This window comes from Palaemon carinicauda, chromosome 11 (assembly GCF_036898095.1).
Source record: "Palaemon carinicauda isolate YSFRI2023 chromosome 11, ASM3689809v2, whole genome shotgun sequence".
Taxonomy (NCBI): Eukaryota; Metazoa; Arthropoda; class Malacostraca; order Decapoda; family Palaemonidae; genus Palaemon; species Palaemon carinicauda.
Window position 1 is genome coordinate 109,855,107 of NC_090735.1, and position 24,564 is coordinate 109,879,670.

General features: G+C 44.0%; 2 protein-coding genes across 3 annotated transcripts in view; both read right to left on the minus strand.

The window, feature by feature from the left end:
* Positions 1–24,564, minus strand: part of Uba1 (ubiquitin-like activating enzyme 1) — a 472,916-nt gene that overhangs the window by 213,017 nt on the left and 235,335 nt on the right.
* The window catches only part of LOC137650116 (dymeclin), a 243,632-nt gene that overhangs the window by 117,229 nt on the left and 101,839 nt on the right, over positions 1–24,564 (minus strand). For both annotated transcript variants that reach the window (XM_068383247.1, XM_068383248.1), the window contains exon 5: positions 15,174–15,360. In XM_068383247.1, coding sequence (XP_068239348.1) covers positions 15,174–15,360 — 187 coding nt within the window. The remainder of the gene's footprint in view (positions 1–15,173; positions 15,361–24,564) is intronic.

A 24,564-nucleotide genomic window follows, 5' to 3' on the forward strand; every position in this document is an offset into this window, starting at 1 on the left:
ATTCACAGAGTAATAAGGAGTTATAATTCACACATTCAGATTAAAAGTCATAAAACTAAATACTCCCAAGGGGCAAAAACTTCAAAATTATATAATTTAGAAACTGAAAATTTCTCTCAGATATATCATCAACAATTTTAGCTTTAAAATTCATACAATATTATAATATGACAAATTTGGAATAAACATGATAATTTGTCCTAAATTGTATTTTTCCTAGTTATACAAACCCGTAATCATTTAATATAAGAATTCACTTCAGCTCAGCTGAAGCAGCCAAAGAGAAAGAAAACCAGGCAGTTGTGCTGATTGGTTGGCTGGTGGTATGGGGCGGAGCTTATCGCTCCACCCCCCCACCCCCACCCCCCGCAAGCCCGCTTTCCTCGTTCAAACACTTTAGGCTCAATGTGAAACATGAGAGGGGTGGTAGACGCGGGCATTCATATCAAATAATTACGGGTTTGTATAGCTAAGAAAAATGATATTTTGATTATAAAATAAATTTTTGAATATACTTACCCGGTGAATATATAATAGCTGACGTCTCGGACGGCTCGACAGAAACACAAAAACTCGCGAGCGATCGCCGTGAAGGTTGCGGGTGTGCCCACCAGCGCCGACTATCGGCCAGATACCGCATATACTTGTAAACAGCTCCAGTTCTTCTCATTCCGCTGGGTCTCTATCGGGGAGGAAGGGAGGGCCTTTAATTTATATATTCACTGGGTAAGTATATTCAAAAATTTATTTTATAATCAAAATATCATTTTTAAATATTAAACTTAGCCGGTGAATATAAAATAGCTGATTCACACCCATGGTGGTGGGTAGAGACCAGTATTAATACAATAAAGGCGTATATGCTTAGAGTTTTTGACAATTATATCATAACAAAACCCAATTAAATATAGGTACCTGGTAAGGAAGCTGACTCTGACGATTACTCTGCCTTATTAGTCCGCTTTCCTCACGAAGCCCAGCCCTCCTCTCAGGATGCTGAAAGACTCCCAGGAGCTGTTATATCCAGGGCGACCACCCATACAACAGGACCTCATCAAAACCCTTAATCTGGGCGCTCTCAAGAAACGACATTTGACCACCCGCCAAATCAAAAAAGGATGCGAAAGACTTCTCAGCCTTCCGTACAACCCAAGACAAGATTAAAAACATTTCAAGAGAAGATTAAAAGGATATTGGGATTAAGGGAATGTAGTGGTAGAAACCTCACCCACTACTGCACTCGCTGCAACGAATGGACCCAGTGTGTAGCAGTCCTCATAAAGAGTCTGGACGTCTTTTAAGTAAAATGAAGCGAACACCGACTTGCTCCTCCAAAAGGTCGCGTCCATAATACTTCGCAGAGATCTGTTTTGCTTAAAAGCCACGGAAGTTGCTATAGCTCTTACTTCGTGCGTCTTGACCTTAGGTAAACAACGATCTTTTTCACTTAAGTAAGAATGAGCCTCTCGGATTAAAAATCTAATAAAATACGATAAAGCACTTTTAGACATAGGCAATGAGGGCTTCTTAACGGAGCACCATAAGGCCTCAGATCCACCTCGTAAAGATCTGGTACGAGCTAAATAAAACTTAAGAGCTCTAACTGGGCACAGTACTCTTTCAACCTCGTTGCCTACGATCTCTGATAGGCAAGGTATATCAAAAGATTTAGGCCAAGGACGAGAAGGCAGTTCATTTTTGGCCAAGAAACCAAGCTGAAGCGAACATGTGGCTTTATCTGTAGAGAAGCCGATGTTTTTACTAAAGGCATGGATCTCACTGACCCTTTTAGCCAAAGCCAAGCACACCAAAAAAAGCGTCTTGAGGGTGAGATCCTTCAGGGAGGCTGAATGTAATGGCTCAAACCTGTCGGACATTAGGAACCTTAGGACCACGTCTAAGTTCCACCCAGGAGTTGCCAAACGACGCTCCTTAGAGGTCTCGAAGGACTTAAGGAGATCTTGGAGATCTTTATTATTGGACAGATCTAAGCCTCTATGTCTGAACACAGAAGCCAACATGCTCCTGTAGCCCTTAATAGTGGGAGCAGAGAGGGAGCGAACATTTCTCAGATGCAGGAAAAAGTCTGCAATTTGGGCTACAGAGGTACTGGAAGAGGAAATGGATGATGACTTGCACCAGTCTCTAAAGACCTCCCACTTCGACTGGTAGACCTTGATGGTAGATGCTCTCCTAGCTCTCGCAATCGCTCTGGCTGCCTCCTTCGAAAATCCTCGAGCTCTTGAGAGTCTTTCGATAGTCTGAAGGCAGTCAGACAAAGCGCGGGGAGGCTTTGATGAAGACTCCTTACGAGGGGCTGCCGTAAGAGATCCATCCTTAAAGGCAGACTCCTTGGAACGTCTACCAGCCATTGAAGTACCTCTGTGAACCACTCTCTCGCGGGCCAGAGAGGAGCAACCAACGTCAACCTTGTCCCTTTGTGAGAGGCGAACTTCTGCAGTACCTTGTTGATGATCTTGAACGGCGGGAATGCGTACGCGTCCAGGTGAGACCAGTCCAGCAGAAAAGCATCTATGTGGGCCGCCTCTGGATCTGGGACTGGAGAGCAATAGGTCGGGAGCCTTTTGGTCAACGAGGTGGCAAAGAGGTCTATGGTGGGTTGGCCCCAAGTCATCCAAAGACTCTTGCACACGTCCTTGTGGAGGGTCCATTCTGTGGGGATCACCTGACCTCTCCAACTGAGACAGTCCGCCAAGACGTTCAAGTCCCCCTGGATGAATCTTGTCAACAGTGAGATGCCTCGATCTTTTGACCAGATGAGGAGGTCCCTTGCGATGACGAACAGTGTGTGGGAGTGAGTGCCTCCTTGCTTGGAGATGTACGCCAAGGCTGTGGTGTTGTCCGAATTGACTTCTACCACTTTGTTTCGTAGAAGACTCTCGAAACTCGTCAAGGCCAAGTGAACAGCCAACAGCTCCTTGCAGTTGATGTGCAGGCTCCTCTGATCCGACGTCCAAAGACCCGAACATTCCAGACCATCCAGAGTCGCTCCCCAACCCAAATCCGACGCGTCTGAGAAAAACACGTGGTTTGGGTTCTTGACCGCCAGGGACAGACCCTCTCGCAGACTTATGTTGCTGTCCCACCAGTTCAGGCACGTTTTTACTGGCTCGGAGATCGGGATTGACACAGCTTCCAAAGTCTTGTCCTTGTTCCAATGGGAGTCTAGATGGAACTGGAGAGGGCGAAGGTGAAGTCTCCCTAGTGAGATAAATTGTTCCAGGGATGACAGAGTCCCTAGGAGGCTCATCCAACTTCTCACTGAGCAACGGTCTTGTTTTAGCATGAGGCGGACTTTGAGCAGGGCTTGCTCTATCCTGGTGGCAGACGGAAAAGCCCGAAAAACTAGACTGCGAATCTCCATCCCCAAATAGAGAATCGTCTGGGAGGGATTCAGTTGAGACTTTTCTAAGTTCACCAACAGTCCCAACTCCTTTGCAAGAGCCAACGTCCATTGAAGGTCCTGCAGACAGCTATGACGGGACGACGCTCTGAGAAGCCAGTCGTCCAGGTACAGGGAGGCTCGAATTCCCGATAAATGAAGGAATTTTGCCACATTCCTCATGAGCCTCGTAAACACGAGAGGAGCAGGGCTGAGGCCGAAGCACAGTGCTCGGAACTGGTACACCACATTCCTGTAAACAAACCTCAGATACGGTTGAGAATCCAGGTGTATAGGAATGTGGAAGTACGCATCCTGCAGGTCGAGAGAGACCATCCAGTCTCCCTCTCTGACCGCTGCTAGGACGGACTTCGTGGTCTCCATCGTAAATTTTGTTTTTACAACAAAAACGTTGAGCGCACTGACATCCAGCACTGGCCTCCAACCTCCTGTATGCTTTGGGACTAGGAAGAGACGGTTGTAAAATCCTGGTGATTGAAGGTCCGAGACTTTCACCACCGCTCCCTTCTCTAGCAACTGAGAAACCTGCTGATGTAGAGCTTGTCTCCTTGACTCCTCTCGATACCTGGGAGAGAGGTCTAAAGGAACTGTTACTAGAGGAGGTCTGCGTACAAAAGGTATTTTGTACCCCTCCTTGAGCAACAACACAGACTCTCGGTCTGCCCCCCTCTTCTCCCAGGCCTGCCAGAAGTTGTTCAGTCTGGCCCCTACCGCTGTCTGAGGACGTGGGCAGTCAGACTTTGCCACGGGAGGACTTGGCTCCTCTCCTCTTGCCTCTTTTACTGTCGGCACGAGCGCCTCCCCTACTGGGGGCTCTGCCACGAAAGGGCGGGATAAACCTCGTTGCTGGGGTATCGATCTTGGGTCTTACGACATAAGACGATGAAGGAGCACCCTTACGAGCAGACGTAGCCATCAGGTCGTGGGTATCCTTCTGCACCAGCGAAGCCGCAATATCCTTGATCAACTGCTGAGGAAACAAGGCAGATGACAACGGGGCAAAGAGGAGCTCCGACCTTTGACAGGGAGTTACTCCTGCCGAAAGGAACGAGCAAAGAGTCTCCCTCTTCTTCAGGACTCCAGCCGTAAAGGTAGCGGCGAGCTCATTGGAGCCATCACGGATGGCTTTGTCCATGCAGGACATAATAAGCACGGAAACATCCTGGTCGGCCGACGAGATCTTCCTGCTTAAGGCTCCTAGCGACCAATCTAAGAAGTTAAAAACTTCGAAGGCCCTGTAAACCCCTTTAAGGAGATGGTCAAGGTCCGAGGAGGACCAATAAACTTTAGAGCGTCTCATGGCCAGGCGACGGGGAGAGTCTACTAGGCTTGAGAAGTCTCCCTGGGCAGAGGCAGGAACTCCCAAGCCGAGAACTTCTCCCGTGTCATACCAGACGCTCGCTCTAGAAGCCAGTTTAAAAGGAGGGAAAGCAAAGGCTGTCTTCCCCAAACTCCTCCTGGTGATCAACCAGTCGCCTAGCAAACGTAAAGCCCTCTTAGAAGAGCGAGAGAGCACTAGCTTAGTAAACGAAGGCTTCGAAGCAGCTAGGCCTAGCGCAAACTCTGACGGAGGCGAACGAGGAGCAGAAGGTACAAAATGGTCTGGAAAAAGATCCTTAAAAATCAGCATGATTTTCTTAAAGTCCATAGAGGGCTGAGCAGCTTTAGGCTCTTCTCCGTCTGACAAACTGCCCAAAGGAATATCAGTAGGCGGAGGATCAGCAACTTCATCAGAAGGAACCTCGTCCGACAAATGACGAGTCTCATGAAAAGGAGAGACCTGCCGCGGCGGCAATGCTTGACAGGCAATGTCCACAAGCAAAGGAGCAGCAGTAGCAGTCAAGGAAGCGACGTCATGCCGCTGCTGAAAGGACTGAAAACCTTGTGACTGACCAACAACAACAACAGGAGTTGATGGACGCTCGACGTCACGTCGGAACTGCATTGACTGCCTAGACTGAGCAGTCAAAACAACCTTTGACTGCAGTGCTTGACGCTCAACGTCAAGTCGAGGCAACTGAGCTGGTTGGCGAACGTCCTGAACGTCAACACGAGACTGCGGCAGCGGCTGAACGTCAACACGAGACTGCGGCAGTGGCTGAAAGTCAACACGGGACTGCAGCGAGGGAGGATTCATGTCACGTGACTGACGTGACAAACTACCGACATCACGTTTCAAAGTGCTAACGTCAAAAGGACGAGTAAAAGCTCGTTTGGGCGGCTGACGGCCAGAGTCTCGATCAGCGTAACGGCGATGCAAAAGCGAAGGATCATCGTGAACCTGCTCAACGTTATACTCCTCCATAAGGGAGGCAAGCTTAGTCTGCATATCCTGCAGGACAACCCATTTAGGATCAACGGGAGTCGGGACGGGCCGAGACGACGGTAACGTCTGTGTCGGCAAAACATTGCCTTTACCGAGACTCTCGGAGCCCGTGTTACGCTTACGTTTAATAGGCGAACAGTCTTCCGACGACTGCAAAGGGTCAGAGCTGTCCCAATGGCTACAGCCAGGATGCTGGACCTGTCCTGAAGGGACTGACTTTCGCTTCAAGGGTCTAGAAACCTTGCTCCAAGGTTTCTTTTGCGAAAAGCCTTCGGATGACGAGGAGAACACAGCCTCGCTCGTCTTATGGTAAGGGCGATCTTGACGAGAAACGCCCGATACCAAAGAGGGAACGTCTGTACGTTGGTTAAAGCCTTTCGTCCCCTTAAGTCCTACGACATTACTTCTCCCTGGTGCAGGGGAGCCTGAAAGAGGTCTCGGACTAGGGGAGCGACAAGCACGAACAGACGAACCCTCGGTCGCAACACTAAAAACACTTTGCGCACTTATCACTTTGTCACTACGATTTTCTGATTTGCCACTCTGACACTTTAATAACTTCACATCTGACATGAGTTGGTTACGGTCCGAAGCTAAGGATTCAACTTTCTCGCCTAAAGCTTGAATCGCAAGAAACATATCCCGCATGGACGGTTCATGAGTGCTAGTAGAGGGTTCAGGAACAACTACTACAGGGGAAGGATTAGGTTCAGGGGCATGGGAGGAGGAAAATTCCAATGACCTAGAGGAGCTTCTCCTCACCCTATCTCTCTCCAGCTTACGAGAATATTTATCAAATTCAAGCCAGTCGAATTCCGACAAGACCACGCACTCATCACACCGATCTCCTAATTGACAGGTTTTACCCCGGCAATTAGAACAAACGGTATGTGGGTCGAGAGAGGCCTTGGGAAGACGTTTGTTACAATCCCTATTAAGGAAGCTGACTTCAATGGTTCTCTGCATTAATAAATCTGCTGTCCTTTGAGAACCAGCGATCCACCCAGGGGGCTGAAAAACTCTAGGAGCTGTCAAACGGTGAATAACCTATATGCTGACAGGACCTCAACTAATACCCTTGTTCCAGGTGCTCTCAAGGAACAAATGACTACCTGAATAAGTCAAAGATTGAAGAAGATTGTTTAACAATTTCCTCCAATCATAAAAATATATAAAAGTTCCAAGAGGGGAAAAGGGTACTAGCGATTAAGGGAGTGTAGTGGTAGATTTTTCACCTACTACTGCATTCGCTGCTACGAATGGACCCAGTGTAGCAGTCCTCATAGAGTCTGGACACGTTTTAAATAATGTGATGAGAATACAGATTTACTTCTCCAAAATGTTGTATCCATTATACTTTGCAGAGAACGATTTTGTTTAAAAGCCACAGAAGTTGCCACAGCTCTAACTTTATGAGTCTTAACTTTCAGGAGCTTAAGATCTGGCTCACCACAGTAAGTGTGAGCTTCTTTAATCAAAAGTCTTATGAAATATGATAAGGCATTTTTAGACATAGGTAAAGCAGGCTTTTTGACTGCACACCAAAGAGCTTCTGAACTACCTCTTAAACCTTTAGTCCTGTCTAAATATAACCTTAGTGCTCTAACAGGACAAAGAACCTTCTCCAGCTCCTCACCCACCAAATCAGAGAGGTTAGCAATTTCAAAAGACTTTGGCCATGGGTGAGAAGGACGTTCATTTTTGGCTAGAAAATCAAGCTGCAGGGAACATATAGCTTTGCCGTTTCTAAAGCCAATGTTTTTGCTAAAAGCATGAACTTCACTGACCGTTCTAGCTGTTGCTAAGCTTACTAAAAATAGTCTTTAAAGTCCGATCTTTAAAAGAAGCAGAGTTCAAAGGTTTGAATCTGTCACTCATAAGAAATTTTAAAACCACGTCTAAATTCCAGGCTGGTGAATCCTGTTGACGTTTCTTAGAGGTTTCAAAGGATCTAAGGAGATCCTGAAGGTCCTTGTTATTTAAGAGGTCTAAATGTCTATGCCTGAACACCGCTGCTAACATACTCCTGTACCCTTTAATGGTTGAGGAGGAGAAATTGTGCCTTCTTCTAAGCTCTAAAAAGAAATCGGCAATTTGAGCTATAGAGCTACTGGATGATCAAACTGAGTTTGTTTTACACCATGCTCTAAAAACTTCCCACTTGGATTGGTACACCCTGATAGTAGAAGTTCTTCTTGCTCTAGCAATAGCCTTGGCTGCTTCCTTCGAAAATCCTCTAGATCTTGCGAGTTTTTCGATAGTCTGAAGGCAGTCAGACGTAGAGCTGGGAGGTTTAGATGGTTTCTTGCCAAGTGGGATTGTCTGAGAAGATCTATTCTCAATGACAAGCTTCTTAGAACATCCACCATCCATTCCAGTACCTCTGTGAACCAACCTCTTGACGTCCAGAGGGGGGCTATTAACGTCAATCTGGTTCCCTCGTGAGACACAAACTTTTGTAGTACTCTGTGCAGCACTTTGAATGGAGGGAAAGCGTACACATATAGGTGTGACGAGTCCATCAGGAACGCGTCTATGTGTGACGCTTTGAGATCCGGAACTGGGGAGTAATAATTCTCTAGTCTTTTGGTTTTTGAGGTTGCGAACAGATCTATAAGAGGGCAGCCCCAAATCCGCCAAAGTTTCTTACATACATCTAGATGCAGTGTCCACTCTGTGGGGAGAACTTGATTCCTCCTGCTGAGGCTGTCTGCCCTCACATTCTTTTCCCCTTGAATGAATCTTGTCAACAGGGATATCTTTCTTTGATGTGCCCAAACGAGAGGAGTTTTTGCTATTTCGTAAAGAGGCCTCGAATGCGTTCCCCCTTGTTTCGTTATGTAGGCCAAAGCTGTGGTATTGTCTGCATTGATTTGTATTGTTCAGTACTAGCTTCTCGAACCCCTTGAGAGCCAACAGGACTGCTAACAGCTCCTTTTGATTGATGTGGAGACTTTGCTGTTGTTTTGTCCACAGACCCGAAATCTCCAACTTTCCTAGTGTTGCTCCCCACCCCAAGTCCGAGGCGTCGGAAAACAACACAAGGTCTGGGCTCTTTTGTTCCAAAGAGAGACCTTCCTGGAGCCTGTTTATGTTGTTCCACCAACAAAGACACTCTTTTATTGGTCCCGTAAGAGGAATGCTCTCGTCGAGGCTGTCGTCTTTGCTCCAATGGCAATTGAGATGGAACTGAAGGGGTTGTAAATTTAGTTTCCCCAGACATACAAATTGTTCTAGGGAAGAGAGGGTTCCCAGGAGACTCATCCACTCCCTCAATGAACAAAACTCCTTCTTTAGAAAGGCACAAACCCTCAGGAGAGCTAGCTGTATTCCTGCAGGTGATGGAAAAACCTGAAAAGTCAGACTGTGAATCTCCATCCCCAAATAAAGGATCTTCTCGGAAGGGATCAATTGAGACTTCTCTGAATTCACCAGAAGTCCTAGCTCCTCTGACAGACTCATTGTCAGACGCAAATCCTCAAGACAGCGATTGAGTGAGGGGGCTCTTTGTAGCCAATCGTCCAAGTACAAGGAGGCTCTGATGCCTCTTGAGTGGAGCATGCTTGCCACATTCATCATGATCTTTGTGAAGACTAGAGGGGCGGTGGTGAGGCCGAAGCATAAGGCCCAAAACTGGAATACTTCCTTCCTGTACACAAACCTTAGGTAACATTTGCAATTCGGGTGAATCAGGACATGAAAATAAGCATCCTGGAGATCTAATGAGACCATCCAGTCGCCTTTCCTTACTGACGCAAGAACTGAACTCTGGGATTCCATAGAAAACTTTGTCTTCTGGACGTAGTTGTTGAGGGCACTTACGTCCAGGACTGGCCTCCATCCTCCTGAGTTCTTGGGAACCAGGAACAGTCTGTTGTAGAAGGCTGGTGATTTTAAGTCCCGTACCCTCTCTATCGCCTTCTTCTCTAGCAAGAGAGACGTTTGAAGCTGCATGGCCTGCCTCTTTGATTCTGCCTTGTATTTGGGGGAAAGATCCACCGGGTTTGAAATTAACGGGGGGTTTCGAGATAAAAGGGATTTTGTATCCCTTCTTTAACACTGGGACGGACCATAGGTCTAGCTCCCTTTTTCTCCCAGGCCTGCCAAAAATTGCTTAGCCTGGCCCCCACTGCTGTCTGAAGGTGAAGGCAGTCAGACTCTGCTTCTGCCTGACCTAGAACCTCTCCTTGTTCTGGCCCTTCTACTATTGGATCTGAAGCTGCCTCTACTGACTGACCTTCCACGAAAAAACTTTGTTGTTTGAGGGAAGGTAGAATCCTCCTTGAACCCACGGGTGAAGAAAGACGCTGGAAGAACCTTCCTTGCTGATTTAAAGACCAGGTTGTGAGTAGCCTTTTGAGTAAGGGCACCAGCCACCTCCTTTACTAGTTCCTGAGGGAAAAGAGAAAGAGAAAGAGGAGCATAAAGCAACTCTGATCTCTGGAACGGAGTGACTCCCATGGAGAGAAAAGATCACATAGTTTCTCTTTTCTTAACAACTCCGGCTGTGAATAGGGCTGCTAATTCATTTGAGCCATCTCTTACAGCTTTGTCCATGCAGGACATTATATGGATAAGGCTAGAAGTCTCAGGGTCCTTTAAAGCGGAAACTTTCTTTCCCAAGGTACCCAGAGACCAGTCAAGGAAGATGAAAACTTCAAAAGCTCTATATTGTATATGCCCTTGAGAAGATGGTCAAACTCAGTCAGAGACCATAAAATCTTCGTTCTTCTCATAGCTAAGCGGCAAGAAGAGTCTACTAAACTCGAGAAGTCGCCCTGAGCAAAGGCAGGAACTCCCAAGCCTAGGACACCTCCTGTTTCATACCAAATACTAGACTTGGAGGCTAACTTGGCTGGAGGAAAAGAGAAGTTTGTCTTTCCTGAAACTCTCTTAGATTGCATCCAATTCTCCATCAATTTTAATGCTCTCTTAGAAGAGCGGGAGAGAACCATCTTAGTAAACCTTGACGTTTTTTATGATAATCCCAAGGTAAACTCTGATGGAGGAGAGCAAGGGGCTACAGGAGTATAGCTGTCAGGAAATAATTCTGAAAAAATCAACATAATCTTTTTGAGATCAACAGAATGTTGTGGAGTTTTATTTCCTTCCTCCTCTGAGGCAATGTCCAATGGCTCATCAAGGGAGGAATGATCATCCTGATCCTCTTCCGAAATAATTGCAGCTGGTGAAACCGCTTCTAGTTCTGAAAGGCGCCGCTCGCGAGCGCAAGCGTCAGCCGCGCGGTGTGCATGATCAAGTCATTCAGTTTGTTTGCCTACTTGGCGCTCAATAATATTGCGCTTGGCGTCACGTTCGTGCGCATGCTGTACTGAATCCGACTGACGTTTGGCGTCGTGGTCTGCTTGACATACGACGTCACGTTGTTTTTGTTCTAAGTCACGCTTAGCTAGGCGCGCGATGTCACGTTCAGGCGCCTGGCGCGTGACTTCGCGTTCAGCCGCCTGGCGCTTGCCGTCGTGCCTGGAATGATGACTCTTGACGTCACACTCACTCGCTTGACGTTTGCTGTCAAGAGAAATAGAAACTCTATGAGCACTAGCAGTCTTAGTAGAAGCAGTTCCATCACCCCGCTCAATCTCGCGTGTGAAGGTAGGCCGCCTATGTGACATCGCGTCACGATCGGAATCATGACGAACCAACGCTTTGCTGACCGCGGGCTGATAAGATTGCATAAACGTTGAGAGTTGCTGCTTCATGTCAGGCAGCATAGACCAATTAGGATCAACTTTAGACAAAACAGGAGTTGAAACTTCCATAGCGAATTCGCCTTCATCGCTCGCATAACGCTCCACATAATCGGGAGATGGAATCCAGTCTGATGGAAGCGGTGGTGCATGTACCGTAACACCAGACTCAGGAATAAGCTCTGACTCAGTCCGAATTATCCCCTTGTCAATTTCCGACATTTTGTTAGGACGTTTAGGAGGAGAACATTGAGCAGACAATTGAAAACGCTCTGGCGAATCCCAATGGCTACAGCCAGGCCCTTGCGGTGATGGATCGCGTCGCTGCGCGCCTTCATCCGCCTTTCTTTTAGGGGTCTGGAAGCCTGACGCCAGACTTTGCCATGCGTAGCTTCATCTGAGGATGAGGATAAAAAACTAACCTCACCTTTCCCATGGTGAGGGTGAGCGATCTGTGACATCGAGACAACAGAAACGCTCGAAGGTACGTCTGCGCGATTGATGATGCCTTTCGTTCCCTTTCGCCGCTCGACTTTACTTCTCCCATGGGTTCAGGAGCTAGAAAGAGGTCTAAGGCTAGGTGAACGACAAGAATGTGCAGACGCACCCTCCACATCACTGAACACATTAATAGCACTATTAATATTACTACTTTTAAGTACAGTAGATTAACATCGGACATAATTTGGTCTCTGTCCGCTACTAGCGATTCCACCCTTGAACCAAGAGCCTGGATCGCTGTCATCATATCTTTCATTGTAGGCTCAGATAGAACAGAATAAGGTTCAGGATCTACCACTACAGGGGAAGAATTAGGTTCAATGACATTAGAAAATGATAAATTCCTTGATCGAGAGGAACTACGCCTAATTCTATCTCTTTCTAGTTTACAAGAGTAGCGTTCATAAGCCAACCACTGACTCTCGGATAATTCAAAACATCCTTGACATCGATCTTCAAAAATACAAATTTTACCCCTACATTTAATACAAATCGTATGGGGATCAACAGAGGCTTTTGGAAGCCGAGTTTTACCCTTTTCACACACTTCCTATATGAAGGGGAGGGGTCAGCCATTTTGAAAAGTAAATAGAGAGATCAAGATCAAGCAAGAGTCAAAAAATAATCCAAATAATCCAAATTCAATAGGTATTCAAAAGAATCCGAAAGCGAGTCCAATAATTGCGAAAGTCAAAACCAAAAAACAACTGTACTTCACCAAGAACACTGTTAATTCCAGGTAAACGGCGAGTGAATTTCCAAAGCTGTTGCCAATATGGCGGTAGAAGAAAATCTGATACTAGGAGGGATAGTTCGACCTAGCTCCGTGGTGGCGCTAGTGTATACCTGGCATATCTAAGCGATTGCTGCAAGTTTTGAATTTTCTGCCAGACAGAAGAATAAAGCTATTATATATAACCAGCGGGTAAGTTTAAATGTTTAAAAACACAAATTACTTCCAAATTTGTCCTTTGTTATGTCACTAATACAAACCCTTGCTATTTATAGGGATGACTTAATCCTTAGGAGGGTGGAGGTACGCACCAATCTGGCTTATCGGCATTTGACCAGGGGTTTTCTCCATACATGTTCTGCACATCAATGGTAGGAACCCTTATGCCTCGCTAAATACAGTGCTATGCGCAGTCAGCAGCCGACGCATGCTGTGTGCGCTTGTGATACTAGCACTTTGACTGGTCCAGGTAAGAGTTCTCAGAGTCATCGGACTTTTCTGAGGGTACCATGGACATTAGCCAATCCCACCTCGCCAAGGAGTACAGGGATGTAACGAATATATTTATCTATACCAGGTTACACAAGGGAAATAGTTATACCTGCATCAACTATAACTCCTTTGATTAATCTCATTAGAAGAAATAAAGAAACCAGGAGAAGACATCCCCTTCACTACGATGGATGTCATTTGACATCAAAATATGCCCTGAGATACACACAGTGATGCCTGGGATACGTCATTTACAAATACAGTATAGGTCATATGTAAGCTAAAATCACTTGTATACCGTGCAAATGAGTACAGCACTTGGTCGTATATCCCTCAGTTCACAATCAGGGTATTTCACAAAAAATTCTCTTCCCCTCCCTGATATTAGCCCCTCCTCCTTCTTTACCCAATCAATAAAGTCTTTCGGATTTTAGCCTTTATACCTAATTGTATAAGAGCTATTTTAGTCTTGTTTTCATATTACCATATAGAATCATACCCCTCTTTCTAGCCAATGGCAACATTCCCTACCTGCGGCAATACTCAAACCACACAACACATCCAGCTGTGGGAGATGTACGGATCTTCACATCTCACTGGACCACCAACCAAAATACTGTACAGTGCTTGCGATTCTAGTCCTTATTCATGATTATAAAAGGTCTATTTTAGTGTACTTCTGTTGGCATACATATTCAAATTAAACAGAAAGCACTATGTAGCGTTCTTCAAACTTCTGCAGTTCTCTGCCTCTGACTCCCACTCCCCAACGTCACTAAAACGTTATTACCAGTAATCATTTTTACCAGTAATGCAAATACAATGCTGATTATGTGAGCCCAGGATGGTAATCACTTCACAATGAATGAAAAGAATATTTTGGTTGTTTAGAGTGAAATACAATAAAAAATAAAGAACTTATGAAAAATTTATTCTGTAATCAACAATAAAACAAATAAACAATGAAATGTAGATCATTATCAAGTGAGCATGTATATCCAATGGTGACAAATCTCCTATATAGCTACTGAGGGCAGATACACAGCCTCATACTGAAGGGGTTAAAATGAATAAATAATATTCTGCAGAATTTTCTAAAAAACAAAATCACAATCTGGATCCTAGGAGATACATGCTCAAGTACTTAACAAGACGAGAGAATGAAAGACAAAGGGTTACGATCAACCTACATGGCTTTGTTGCCATAAACCGCCATATCATTCCAATGCTACATTAGAGGGGTGGGTCAATTACAAGGAAAGAAAATGAGAAATTTTTACTTTTAAGAGTACACGTCAACATGTGACCACTTTCGAAAACCAAGCAATAGAAATCCAAGGGGAGGTTAACATATATCAAATTCATTGATTAATTGTCTCCCACAAAAAGAATGGTCATTCAAACCAATAGAAGCATTATAATCCTATCCACTAATATCACTAGAGTGAGCTCACTGTCTGTATTAAGTGGTGCAAAGGGCAGTTTTGAACTCTTGTTGGTGTAGATGCCTATGCTACCATTAAGAAGATTATTAAGTATGGGAATGGCTTCTAGTTCAGCATGAACAAATGCTCTTCAAAGAATAAAAAAGGGATTTTGACGAAGGAAAAATCTATTTCTGGGGAGAGACCTGTGACGCACGGTGAAAAGTCCTTCTTTCTACCTTTTCTGATATAAATCTTCCAAATATACCAATGAAAAATAAAAGCATGGAATGCAGAGGTTACTACCCTCGCGCGAGCACCTCATGAGTGTCGTATATACATCAGGGGCGTGTGAAAACCACTATTCACAGGCTATCTTCCAATTAGATAACTCCTTCATCAAAGGGAAGGGCCGTAACAAAGACCCCAGAAACCACACTTATACCACGCCCCATCACCCACACGAACGCCTTCTAGGTCATCCTTCTGTTTTGGACTTGCCCGCTAAGTCAGCAATTAATACACGATAACATATAAAGATTATGCTTATGAATAGGGTACTTACTTGAAAACTGCTAAGTGACAAACATCTCCAGAAGAAAACACAAGAGCCGATGTAAGCACTATCAGTGCTGTGGTGGCTTCATGGTGGAGAGCATAAGTAAGATCTACAAGAGGGACATCCACAATAACTTCAACTAAGCTTGTTACCAGCTCCTCGACTAAACTAGAATTATCATCACCTGCTACACCTGTTAATACAAATAAACATTCAACGATAAGTAAAATTTATTATAACCGTAACTTACAGCACAGTAAATTAAATAAATATATTCCAAACAAGTGATATTCAATTCAATATGTCTCAAAAATAAATTAGAGGATACTTTTCAAATACATCAAAATGTAATTGTTATATCAAAATACTGTACAGCAAATCTGTATAAAAATTGTCTTTTCTAAAAAAATCAATTTCAAATTTAATAATTTAATAATAAATACTGCACTTTTATCAAGATTAACAAGCCAAATGAGTCAATTTTAATTTTATATTCATTGTTACAGTATCATTCCCCTTCAATACTTTTTTCTATGTATGTATGTTTAGTACCTCATTTTCAATATACTGTATACAATCTTTCATTTCATACTGCTGACCTAGGAGAAGGTTATATAAATTAATATCACAATGTTCCCGGACTAATGCAACAATTCAATTTCCCGACCAACTACCAAATCCAGAGCTAGCTAACATTTCATTAAGAATTCCTACAGCTATTTTTATATAATAAAAAGCTTTAAAAATTAATATAATTGCATTTCATTTTCTTCTTAATCTTGCATGTTCACAATCAAGAAAAGATATGTTTCTTTTCAATGTTTTCGATAGGTTGATTTCATTACTTCCAGAGCACTAGCCAACAGTTGAATAAAAACTAGTACACCTATTTTTACATGACAAAATGCTTTAAAAGTTACTGAAATTGTATTTCTTTTCTCATTTACTTATAATTATAATGACCAACAACTTGTTTTTACTTTTATCTGCATGATCACGCCAATGGTAGATTTATTCATGTTATATGAACAAACAATATTATCAATCTTATAGCCTGTTCCACTTTCTTTTTATTATATCCATTTTGTGTTCATTGATATGGCCATTTAATATGATATTTTCATTATAAAATAAATTTTTGAACATACTTACCCGGTGGATATATATATAGCTCAAGTCCCTGACGTCACGGCAGAAAATTCAAAACTTGTGGCAATTGCAGATTGAGTAGCTAGGTGTACCACCAGTGAGCCCTCACGCAACGGTACTTAGAACCATTCCATGTCTCCTCAGATTTTCCATGCCCATAGGTCTCTAGAGGGGAGGAGGGAGGGAGTTGAATTATATATATCCACCAGGTAAGTATGTTCAAAAATTTATTTTATAATGAAAATATAATTTTCAAACATCTGACTTACCCAGAGGATATATATATAGCTAATTGACACCCTTGGTGGAGGGTCAGAGACTGCCAACATTGTTGGAATATTACTTAAGAGTTAAATAACAAGCTTAAGGATTCGTACCTGATAAGGAAGCTGACTTTTATGATACTACTCATTAGTCCGCTTTCCTTATGAGACCCAGCGATCCACTCAAGAGGGCTGAAAAGATCTCTAGGAGCTGTCAAAACGGTATAAATACCTCACTATGACAGGACCTCAACCAATACCCTTGTTCCGGGCTCTCTCAAGGAACAAAATTGACCACCTGCTAAAATCAATGATTGTGGAAGACTGTCGACCAATCTCCAAGCAACCATAAAAATACAAAAGTTCCAAGAGAAGAAAAGGGTATTAGGATTATGGGAATGTAGTGGTGGATCCTTTCCCCACTACTGCACTCGCTGCTACGAATGGTCCCAGAGTGAAGCAGTCCTCAAAAAGAGTCTGGACACATTTGAAATAATGTGAAGCGAACACAGATTTACTCCTCTAAAAGGTTGTGCCCTTAATGCTTTGCAACGACCTATTCTGCTTGAAGGCCACCGAAGTTGTTACAGTTTGAACTTCATGCGTCTTGGCCTTTATAAACACTTGCAGTCTGCCTTACTGCAAAGTGTATGAGACTCTTAATTAAGAGCCTGATGAAGAATGGAAGTGCATTCTTCGACATCTGTAACGAGGACTTCTAGACCAAACACCAAAGAGCTTCTGACTAGCCTCGCTACTCTTTCGTTCAGTTCAGATATGACTTCAGGGCTCTTACTGAGCACAGGACTCTCTCTAACTCCTTGCCAGCCACATCCGAAAGGTTCGGAATCTCAAAAGCCTTGGATCAAGGTTGAGAAGGGCGTTCGTTCTTGGCGAGAAAGCCAAACTGCAATGAGCAGATAGCTTTGTGATCTCGAAAAAACCAATCATTTAAGCTAAAAGCATGAATCCCACTGACTCTGTGAGCTGTCGCCAGACTGGCCAAAAATAGAGTCTTCATCATAAGGTCCTTAAATGAAGCTGAATGCAAGGGCTCAAACCTGTCACTCATAATGAACTTCACGGCAATATTCAGATTTCAAACTGGTGAATCTGGAGCTGTTGCTTAGATGTTTCAAACGATTTGAGAAGTTTCTGTAGGTCTTTAACATTAGAAAGGTCTAAGTCTTTGTGCCATGAATACAGTTTTTAACATACTCTTGTATCCTATGATGGTAGAGGATAACAAAAGGGCATTTCCTTTGAAGATGTAACAGGAAGTCAGCAATCTGAGTTATAGAAGTACTGGGCGAGGAAAGAGAGTTGACTTTGCACCCTTCTCTAACAAACCTCGTACCTAGATTGTTAAACCATGATGGAAGAAGTACTCCTTGCTCCTGCAATAGCTCTTGACGCTTCCTTCGAAAAAACCTCTTGTGAGTTTTTCGATAATCTGAAGACAGTCAAATGAAGAGCTTGGAAATTTAGATGGTACCTTCCAAGTGGGGTTGTTTGAGTATATCCACTCTTAATGAAAGACTTCTATGAGTGTCTACCATCCATTGCAGTACCTCTGTGAACCACTCTCTGAGGGCCAAAAGAGGGCCACTAGAGTCAATCCATTCTTTTTGTGTGATACAAACTTTTGCATCACTTTGTAATGAATTGAACTGTGGGAATGCGTACAAGTCCATGTCACGAGCTGTTTGACGCTTGGGGTCGCATTCTGCTTGATGGTTGACGTCGCGTCCCAATAGACGCTCGACGTCACGTCTTGCTGGACGTTCGACGTCACGTCCAGCAGGACGTCATGTTCCACTGGAAGCTCGACGTCCCGATAGGTGGACGTTCGACGTCACGTCTGTCTGCTTGACTCCTTGTGTTAAAATGGCTAAAAAACAACATTTAACTAAGGAGTTGTAAAGACGTTCGTCACCAAGAACATCTCGACTAGTAGCCTCACTACGCTTGGCGTCCAGGTGTGAAGTTACCTGACGCTCAAGGTCGAGGCCTGCTACTCTCTTGTTGTTCGCAGGCTGATAAACTAGCCTGAGCGAAGAGAGCTTATGTTGCATATCTAGCAGCATAAGAAAAATAGTCAACCTGTTATGGTACAGGAGACGTCACGTCTACTACAAGCTCTCTTTCTACACAGCTTAAAAAACACGCAGAACGTCCAAAAGACGATAACCAGTTTGACGGTGTAGGAGGAGCATGAACTGAAGTCATGCTAGACTCAGACAACTGTCCTGCAACTGGGTGAGTTGGACGCTATTTGACAGTTACCGACATCCTTAAAGGATGTTTGGTAGGAGAGTTTTCTTCGGTAGAATGAAAAAACGCTCAGAACTGCTCCAAGGACTACAACCAGAAACTGGCGGTGTCATGATAGGATGCTGATTGACCATGTCCACCTTCCTCTTCAGAGGTCTGGAAGTTGACGCCAGCCTCGTCTGGGCGCTGCGTCATCCGAAGATGACGAAAAAACTTTTACCTCACCTATACTATGATGAAGGTGAGCGTCCTGGGAAGCGTCAATAGGTATGCTCAAGGAAGCGTCTGCTCGGGAGCTAAAGCCTCTCGTTTCCTTTGTCGTTCGACATTCCTTCTCCCAGGGGATAGGGAGCTTGGAAGAAGTTAATGTTCGACATTCCTTGGAAGAGGTCTATGTATTAGAAGAACGACAGTTCCTAACAGACGCACCCTCTATTTGAGGGGTGGTGTTTAGACCGAAACAAAGAGCCCAAACCTGGACAACTTCCTCCTATACACGAACCTTCAGGTATTGCTTGAAGTTCGGATGGATGAGGATGTGGAAGTAAGCATCCTGGAGGTCTAAAGAGACCATCCAGTGGACCTTTCCTAATGCTGTAAGGACTGATTTTGATGTCTTCATGGAGAACTTTGTCTTCTGAACGAAGGCGTTGAGAGCAGTGACATCCAGGACCGGACAAAAGCGTCCCTCTCCAAAAAGAGACACATTTGATGTTGCATAGCCTGTCTCTTTGGCTCCTCTCTGTATTTGGCAGAGAGGTCTATCAGAGTAACTAAAAAGGGAGGTTTCACTAGGAAAAAGACTTCGCATCCATCCTTTAGTAAAAGCACAGACCAAAGGTCTGCTCCTCTCCTCTCCCAGGCTTGCTAGAAATAGTTAAGTCTGGCTCCTACTGTTGTCTGTGCGGTTTAGAGAAAAAGTATGCAGAAACTTTCTTGCTGATTTTTACACCAAAACCTGTGTCTTTGACCAACTCTTGAGGGAGAAGAGAGGAAGAAAAAAGGGGGTGGTGCAAAGTTATCCTGCCTCATTGCCTGTAATCCTTAAGTGACTCAGCGATCCACCCAGGGGGCTATAAAAGTCTCTGTGGGGCTGCCAACAGGTCCTCGACCTTAACGTGGCTAGCCTCCACCCTTGCTATCCTGGCATACCTGATAAAGAAGCTGGCTTCATAGGTTTTTATGCCTCATTGCATCCTGTCTCCCATCATCCTCAAGCTCTATTAGATGATCGAGACAGCACCATCTTAGTAAACAGAGACTCCTTCGATGCCTTCCTAAGCGAAAACTCTGAAGGCGGGACGAGGAGCAGCAGGCACAAAATAAATTGGAAACTCTTCAGAAAAAACTCTCATGAGTTTCTTAAAGCCCACTGAAGGAAGAAGGATCTTAGGAACTTCTCCTAAGAGAATTCCTCTAAAAGATAAATAGGGGAAAAGAGATCGTCAATCCCTTCCTCCTACAAGTCTCTAACCGAGGTAGAGATGTCATATTTCCTAGGAGTCTACTCCTTAAGGTCCTGAATTCTGGCCTCAATGCTTTTAGAGGTTTAATTCTCGCCCTCCAACAGACACCAATAGTTAGTTCAAGCGGGCCATGATCTGAGAAAATATCTTTCCAGTTAACATTGATTTCTGTACCTTTTAATATAGCGCCTGGCGTAACAATGTTCCAACGCTAGACGCTCACGGTCATTACGATCGGAACTAAGACGTTCGTGATCTCGACGTTTGGCCCAACTGTTGTAACCACAACGTTCGAGTCTAGATGCTCGACGACACGTCTAACTGCTTGATGCTCAGCGTCACGTCTATTTGCTTCATGCTCCGCGTCATGCTTGACACTCGATGTCAAGTCCAACTGCTAGACTCTAGACGCCATGCAACTGTTTGACGCTCAGTGTCACCTCTAACTGCTAGACACTCGACGTCAAGTCCAACTGCTGGAAGCCAGACGCCATGGAACTCCTTGATGTTCAGCATCACGTGACTCTCGGAACAAAGCCGTTCACGATTTAGATGCTTGCGATCTAGACGCTCGCGATTAAACACACTCGCGATTCAGACGCTCGGAACTATGCCGTTCGCGTCTAGAATGGTCTATCATCGAACAAAAGAGACAAAGAAGTTGCACTAACTTACAAACATTATGTCAAACTCTTACAGCAGCGTTAGTATCTAGCTGTCCAAAGCTCTGCGTTCGGCGTTAGATAACACTTTTACCTCGCCTTACCTACGGCAAGGGCAAGCGTTCTGGGAAGCGTCAACAGGAACGCTCGAGGGGACTTCTGCTCAGGTCCAACAAGATGCTCGGCGCCAAGCTAACGCCTCTTGTTTCCTTTCGCCGATTGACATTCCTTCTCCCAGGGGTTGAGGATCTTGGAAGAGTCTAAGGGTAGGATAACGACAGCTCCGAGCAGAAGCACCCTCCACTGTATTGAATAAATTCACTGCACTAATTTAGCACTAAAAACTTGCACTTTTAAACTCTTTCACATAAGACCAAAAGTAGAAATGCCCGTTGAGAGAGATCTTACTATTCTGTTAAGTGCTTGAATGAGAATGCAATAGTTACTCTCTGAATCCTATATAAAATGTAACAAAATATTCTCTATAAAATGTTAAATAAACAGATATAGGAATAATGTACAGAAGACCCCCGCCATACGGCATCCCCAGCTTACGTTTTTTTCACGTTACAGTGTGGAATACGATTTTTTTTCGTCCCCTCGTTACGACATTTTCCCCACCTTACGGCATCGAATTCCGAAACTCAAATTTGGCGGTTTCTACGCGTACGACTGTGCGAGTCACTAGCTTACCACCACGCTCATATGTCACTGCATACGTCACTAAGAAGCTGGTCTGCTATTGGTCAGCGTCACGGCATCACTAAGATGCCGATACGCTATTGGCCGAAAATCATCCCACAATGCTTGAGAGAGATGCTGCCTCTCTCTCTCTTTGTCATACGCGCGCTCAGTTCAGAATCTCGTGTGCGTTTCGTAAAGACTTGATCTCGTGTGAGTGCTTGCGATATTGTTATTTTTTGTGCATTTAAGTGCCTCATTATAACTTTAATTCGTTAGCCATGGGTCCCAAGATTGCTAGTGATGTTAAAGGCAGAAGTAAGAAGATGATAACTATGGAAACGAAGCTGGAGATCATAAACAAATATGAAGAAGGCATGCGCATCGTTACCCTCGCTAATACGTACGGACGTAACCAATCTACGACTGGTACAATTATTAAGAATAAGGAAACCATTAAAGCAAGTAAGTCTTCTAAAGGCATGACTGTCCTTGCCAGTGGTAGGACCTCAATCAACGATGAGATGGAGAGACTCCTTCTTCTGTGGATTAAAGAGAAGGAAATCGCTGGTGATACACTCACGCAATCGGTAATTTCACAAAAGGCGAGCGCCATCTTTGCCGATCTCGTGGAAGCCCAGAGAGACGGCGGAGGCGAAGGAACGTCGCAGCAAGCCCCCCAAGAGTTTAAGGCTTCTCATGGGTGGTTTGATCAGTTTAGGAAGAGGACTGGTATTCACTCAGTCATCAGGCATGGAGAGGCGGCCAGTTCTGACAAGAAAGCAGCAGAAGAATTCCTCAAGAAGTTTGAGAACGTAATTTCCAGAGAAGGCTACACTCCTCAGCAAGTTTTTAACTGCGATGAAACTGGCCTTTTCTGGAAGAAAATGGTCCGCTGTACATATATCACAGCTGAAGAAAGGAAACTTCCTGGCCATAAACCAATGAAGGACAGACTAACGCTCGCATTTTGTGCAAATGCCAGTGGGGACTTAAAAATTAAGCCCCTACTGGTATACCACTCAGAAAATCCTCGTGCCTTCAAGGAACAAAATATCATCACGAAGGAGAGGCTCTCGGTATTTTGGAAGTCTAATGCTAAGGCCTGGGTCACGAGGACGATATTTATTGAGTGGATAAACGTCTGCTTCGGTCCTGCTGTCAAGAACTATTTAGAAGAGAACGATCTTCCTCTGAAATGTCTCCTGGTGCTGGACACTGCCCCTGCTCACCCTCCTGGCCTTGAGGACATCATTCATCCTGACTTCTCCTTCATTAAGGTTCTCTATCTGCCACCAAACACCACCCCTCTCCTCCAGCCTATGGACCAGCAAGTGATTGCGCACTTCAAGAAACTTTACACGAAGCATCTGATCAGAAGATGCTTCGAAGTGACTGAAAGCACTCAACTCACCCACCGTGAATTTTGGAGGGGGAATTTTGACATCGTTCAATGCCTGAAGATGATCGACACAGCTTGGAATGAGGTTTCACGGCGCACCTTGAACTCCTCATGGATGAAACTGTGGCCAGCTGTTGTAGCAGAACGAGACTTTGAAGGTTTCGATCCCTCAACCGAAGACAAGGCCGTTGATGATCCTGCCCCTGAGGGTGATGTTGAGGAAATAATTTCAATCGGGAGGTCCATGGGGCTTGTTGTCGATGAGGCTGACGTCCATAACCTTATCGAGGAGCACAGGGAGGAGCTTACGACTGAAGACTTAAAGGAGTTAGAGGCAATGCAGTTGACGATCATTCAAGAAGAGCACAGCTCTAGTGGAGGCGAGGACGGGGGGGAGACTGAAGAAACGACATCGTCAGAAATAAGGGAAGCTATCGGTTGGTATGAAAACCTTACGAGTTTCATTGAAAAGAAACACCCAGAAAAACTTCACACAAGTCGTCTTATGCAGAGTGTTAATGATAAGTGAATGAGTCATTTTGGGAATATTTTGAGGAATCGTCAGAAACAGGCTTCTTTGGATAGATATTTCTCCAAAAGAGAAATGTCAGAAAGCATAGACGATAATAGTGATTCTATCAAAAAAGCTAAAAAAAAGAGTAATTTCTTAAGTTCTAAAAAAAAAAATAAAAAAAAAATTCAAAAGACAGAAATAATAAAAAAAAAAACATTTTTAATTTTAAGTGTTTATTAGTAAGAATAAATTTATCATTAAGTGTACATAACATAATTAGCATTGATACGTTTTTATATCTACCGTCAACTCTCCCCTCTGCCTCCACCCACTACCAGCTCAAGTCACGTCACTCCAAAGGTAAATAAGATTTAATTTTTCCTTTACAGTACTGTACAGTATATAATTTTTATTTATAATGCTATTCAATTATATACTGTACAGTACTGTGCATGTATATTATATATAAGTATACTGTAGTACAGTGCTTACTATACTACTGTATTGTATATTGTTACATTCTAATTTTTAATGTTTTTTACCAGGGGTTTTTCACGCATTAACTATTCTATTGCCCGCCATACGACATTTTCACCATACGATACCAACTCCGGAACAGATTAATGTCATATGGCGGGAGCCTACTGTATGTATGTATGTACGTATATGTATGTATGTATGTATGTATGTATATTTTATTATTATTATTATTATTACTATCCAAGCTACAACCCTAGTTGGAAAAGCAAGATGCTATAAGCCCAGGGGCTCCAACGGGGAAAAATAGCCCAGTGAGGAAAGGAAATAAGGAAATAAAAAAATGAAGAGAACAAATTAACAATAAATCATTCTAAAATAAGTAACAACAACAAAACAGACATGTCATATATAAACTTTTAACAACGTCAAAACAAATATGTCATATATAAACTATAAAAAGACTCATGTCCGCCTGGTCAACAAAAAAGCATTTGCTCCAACTTTGA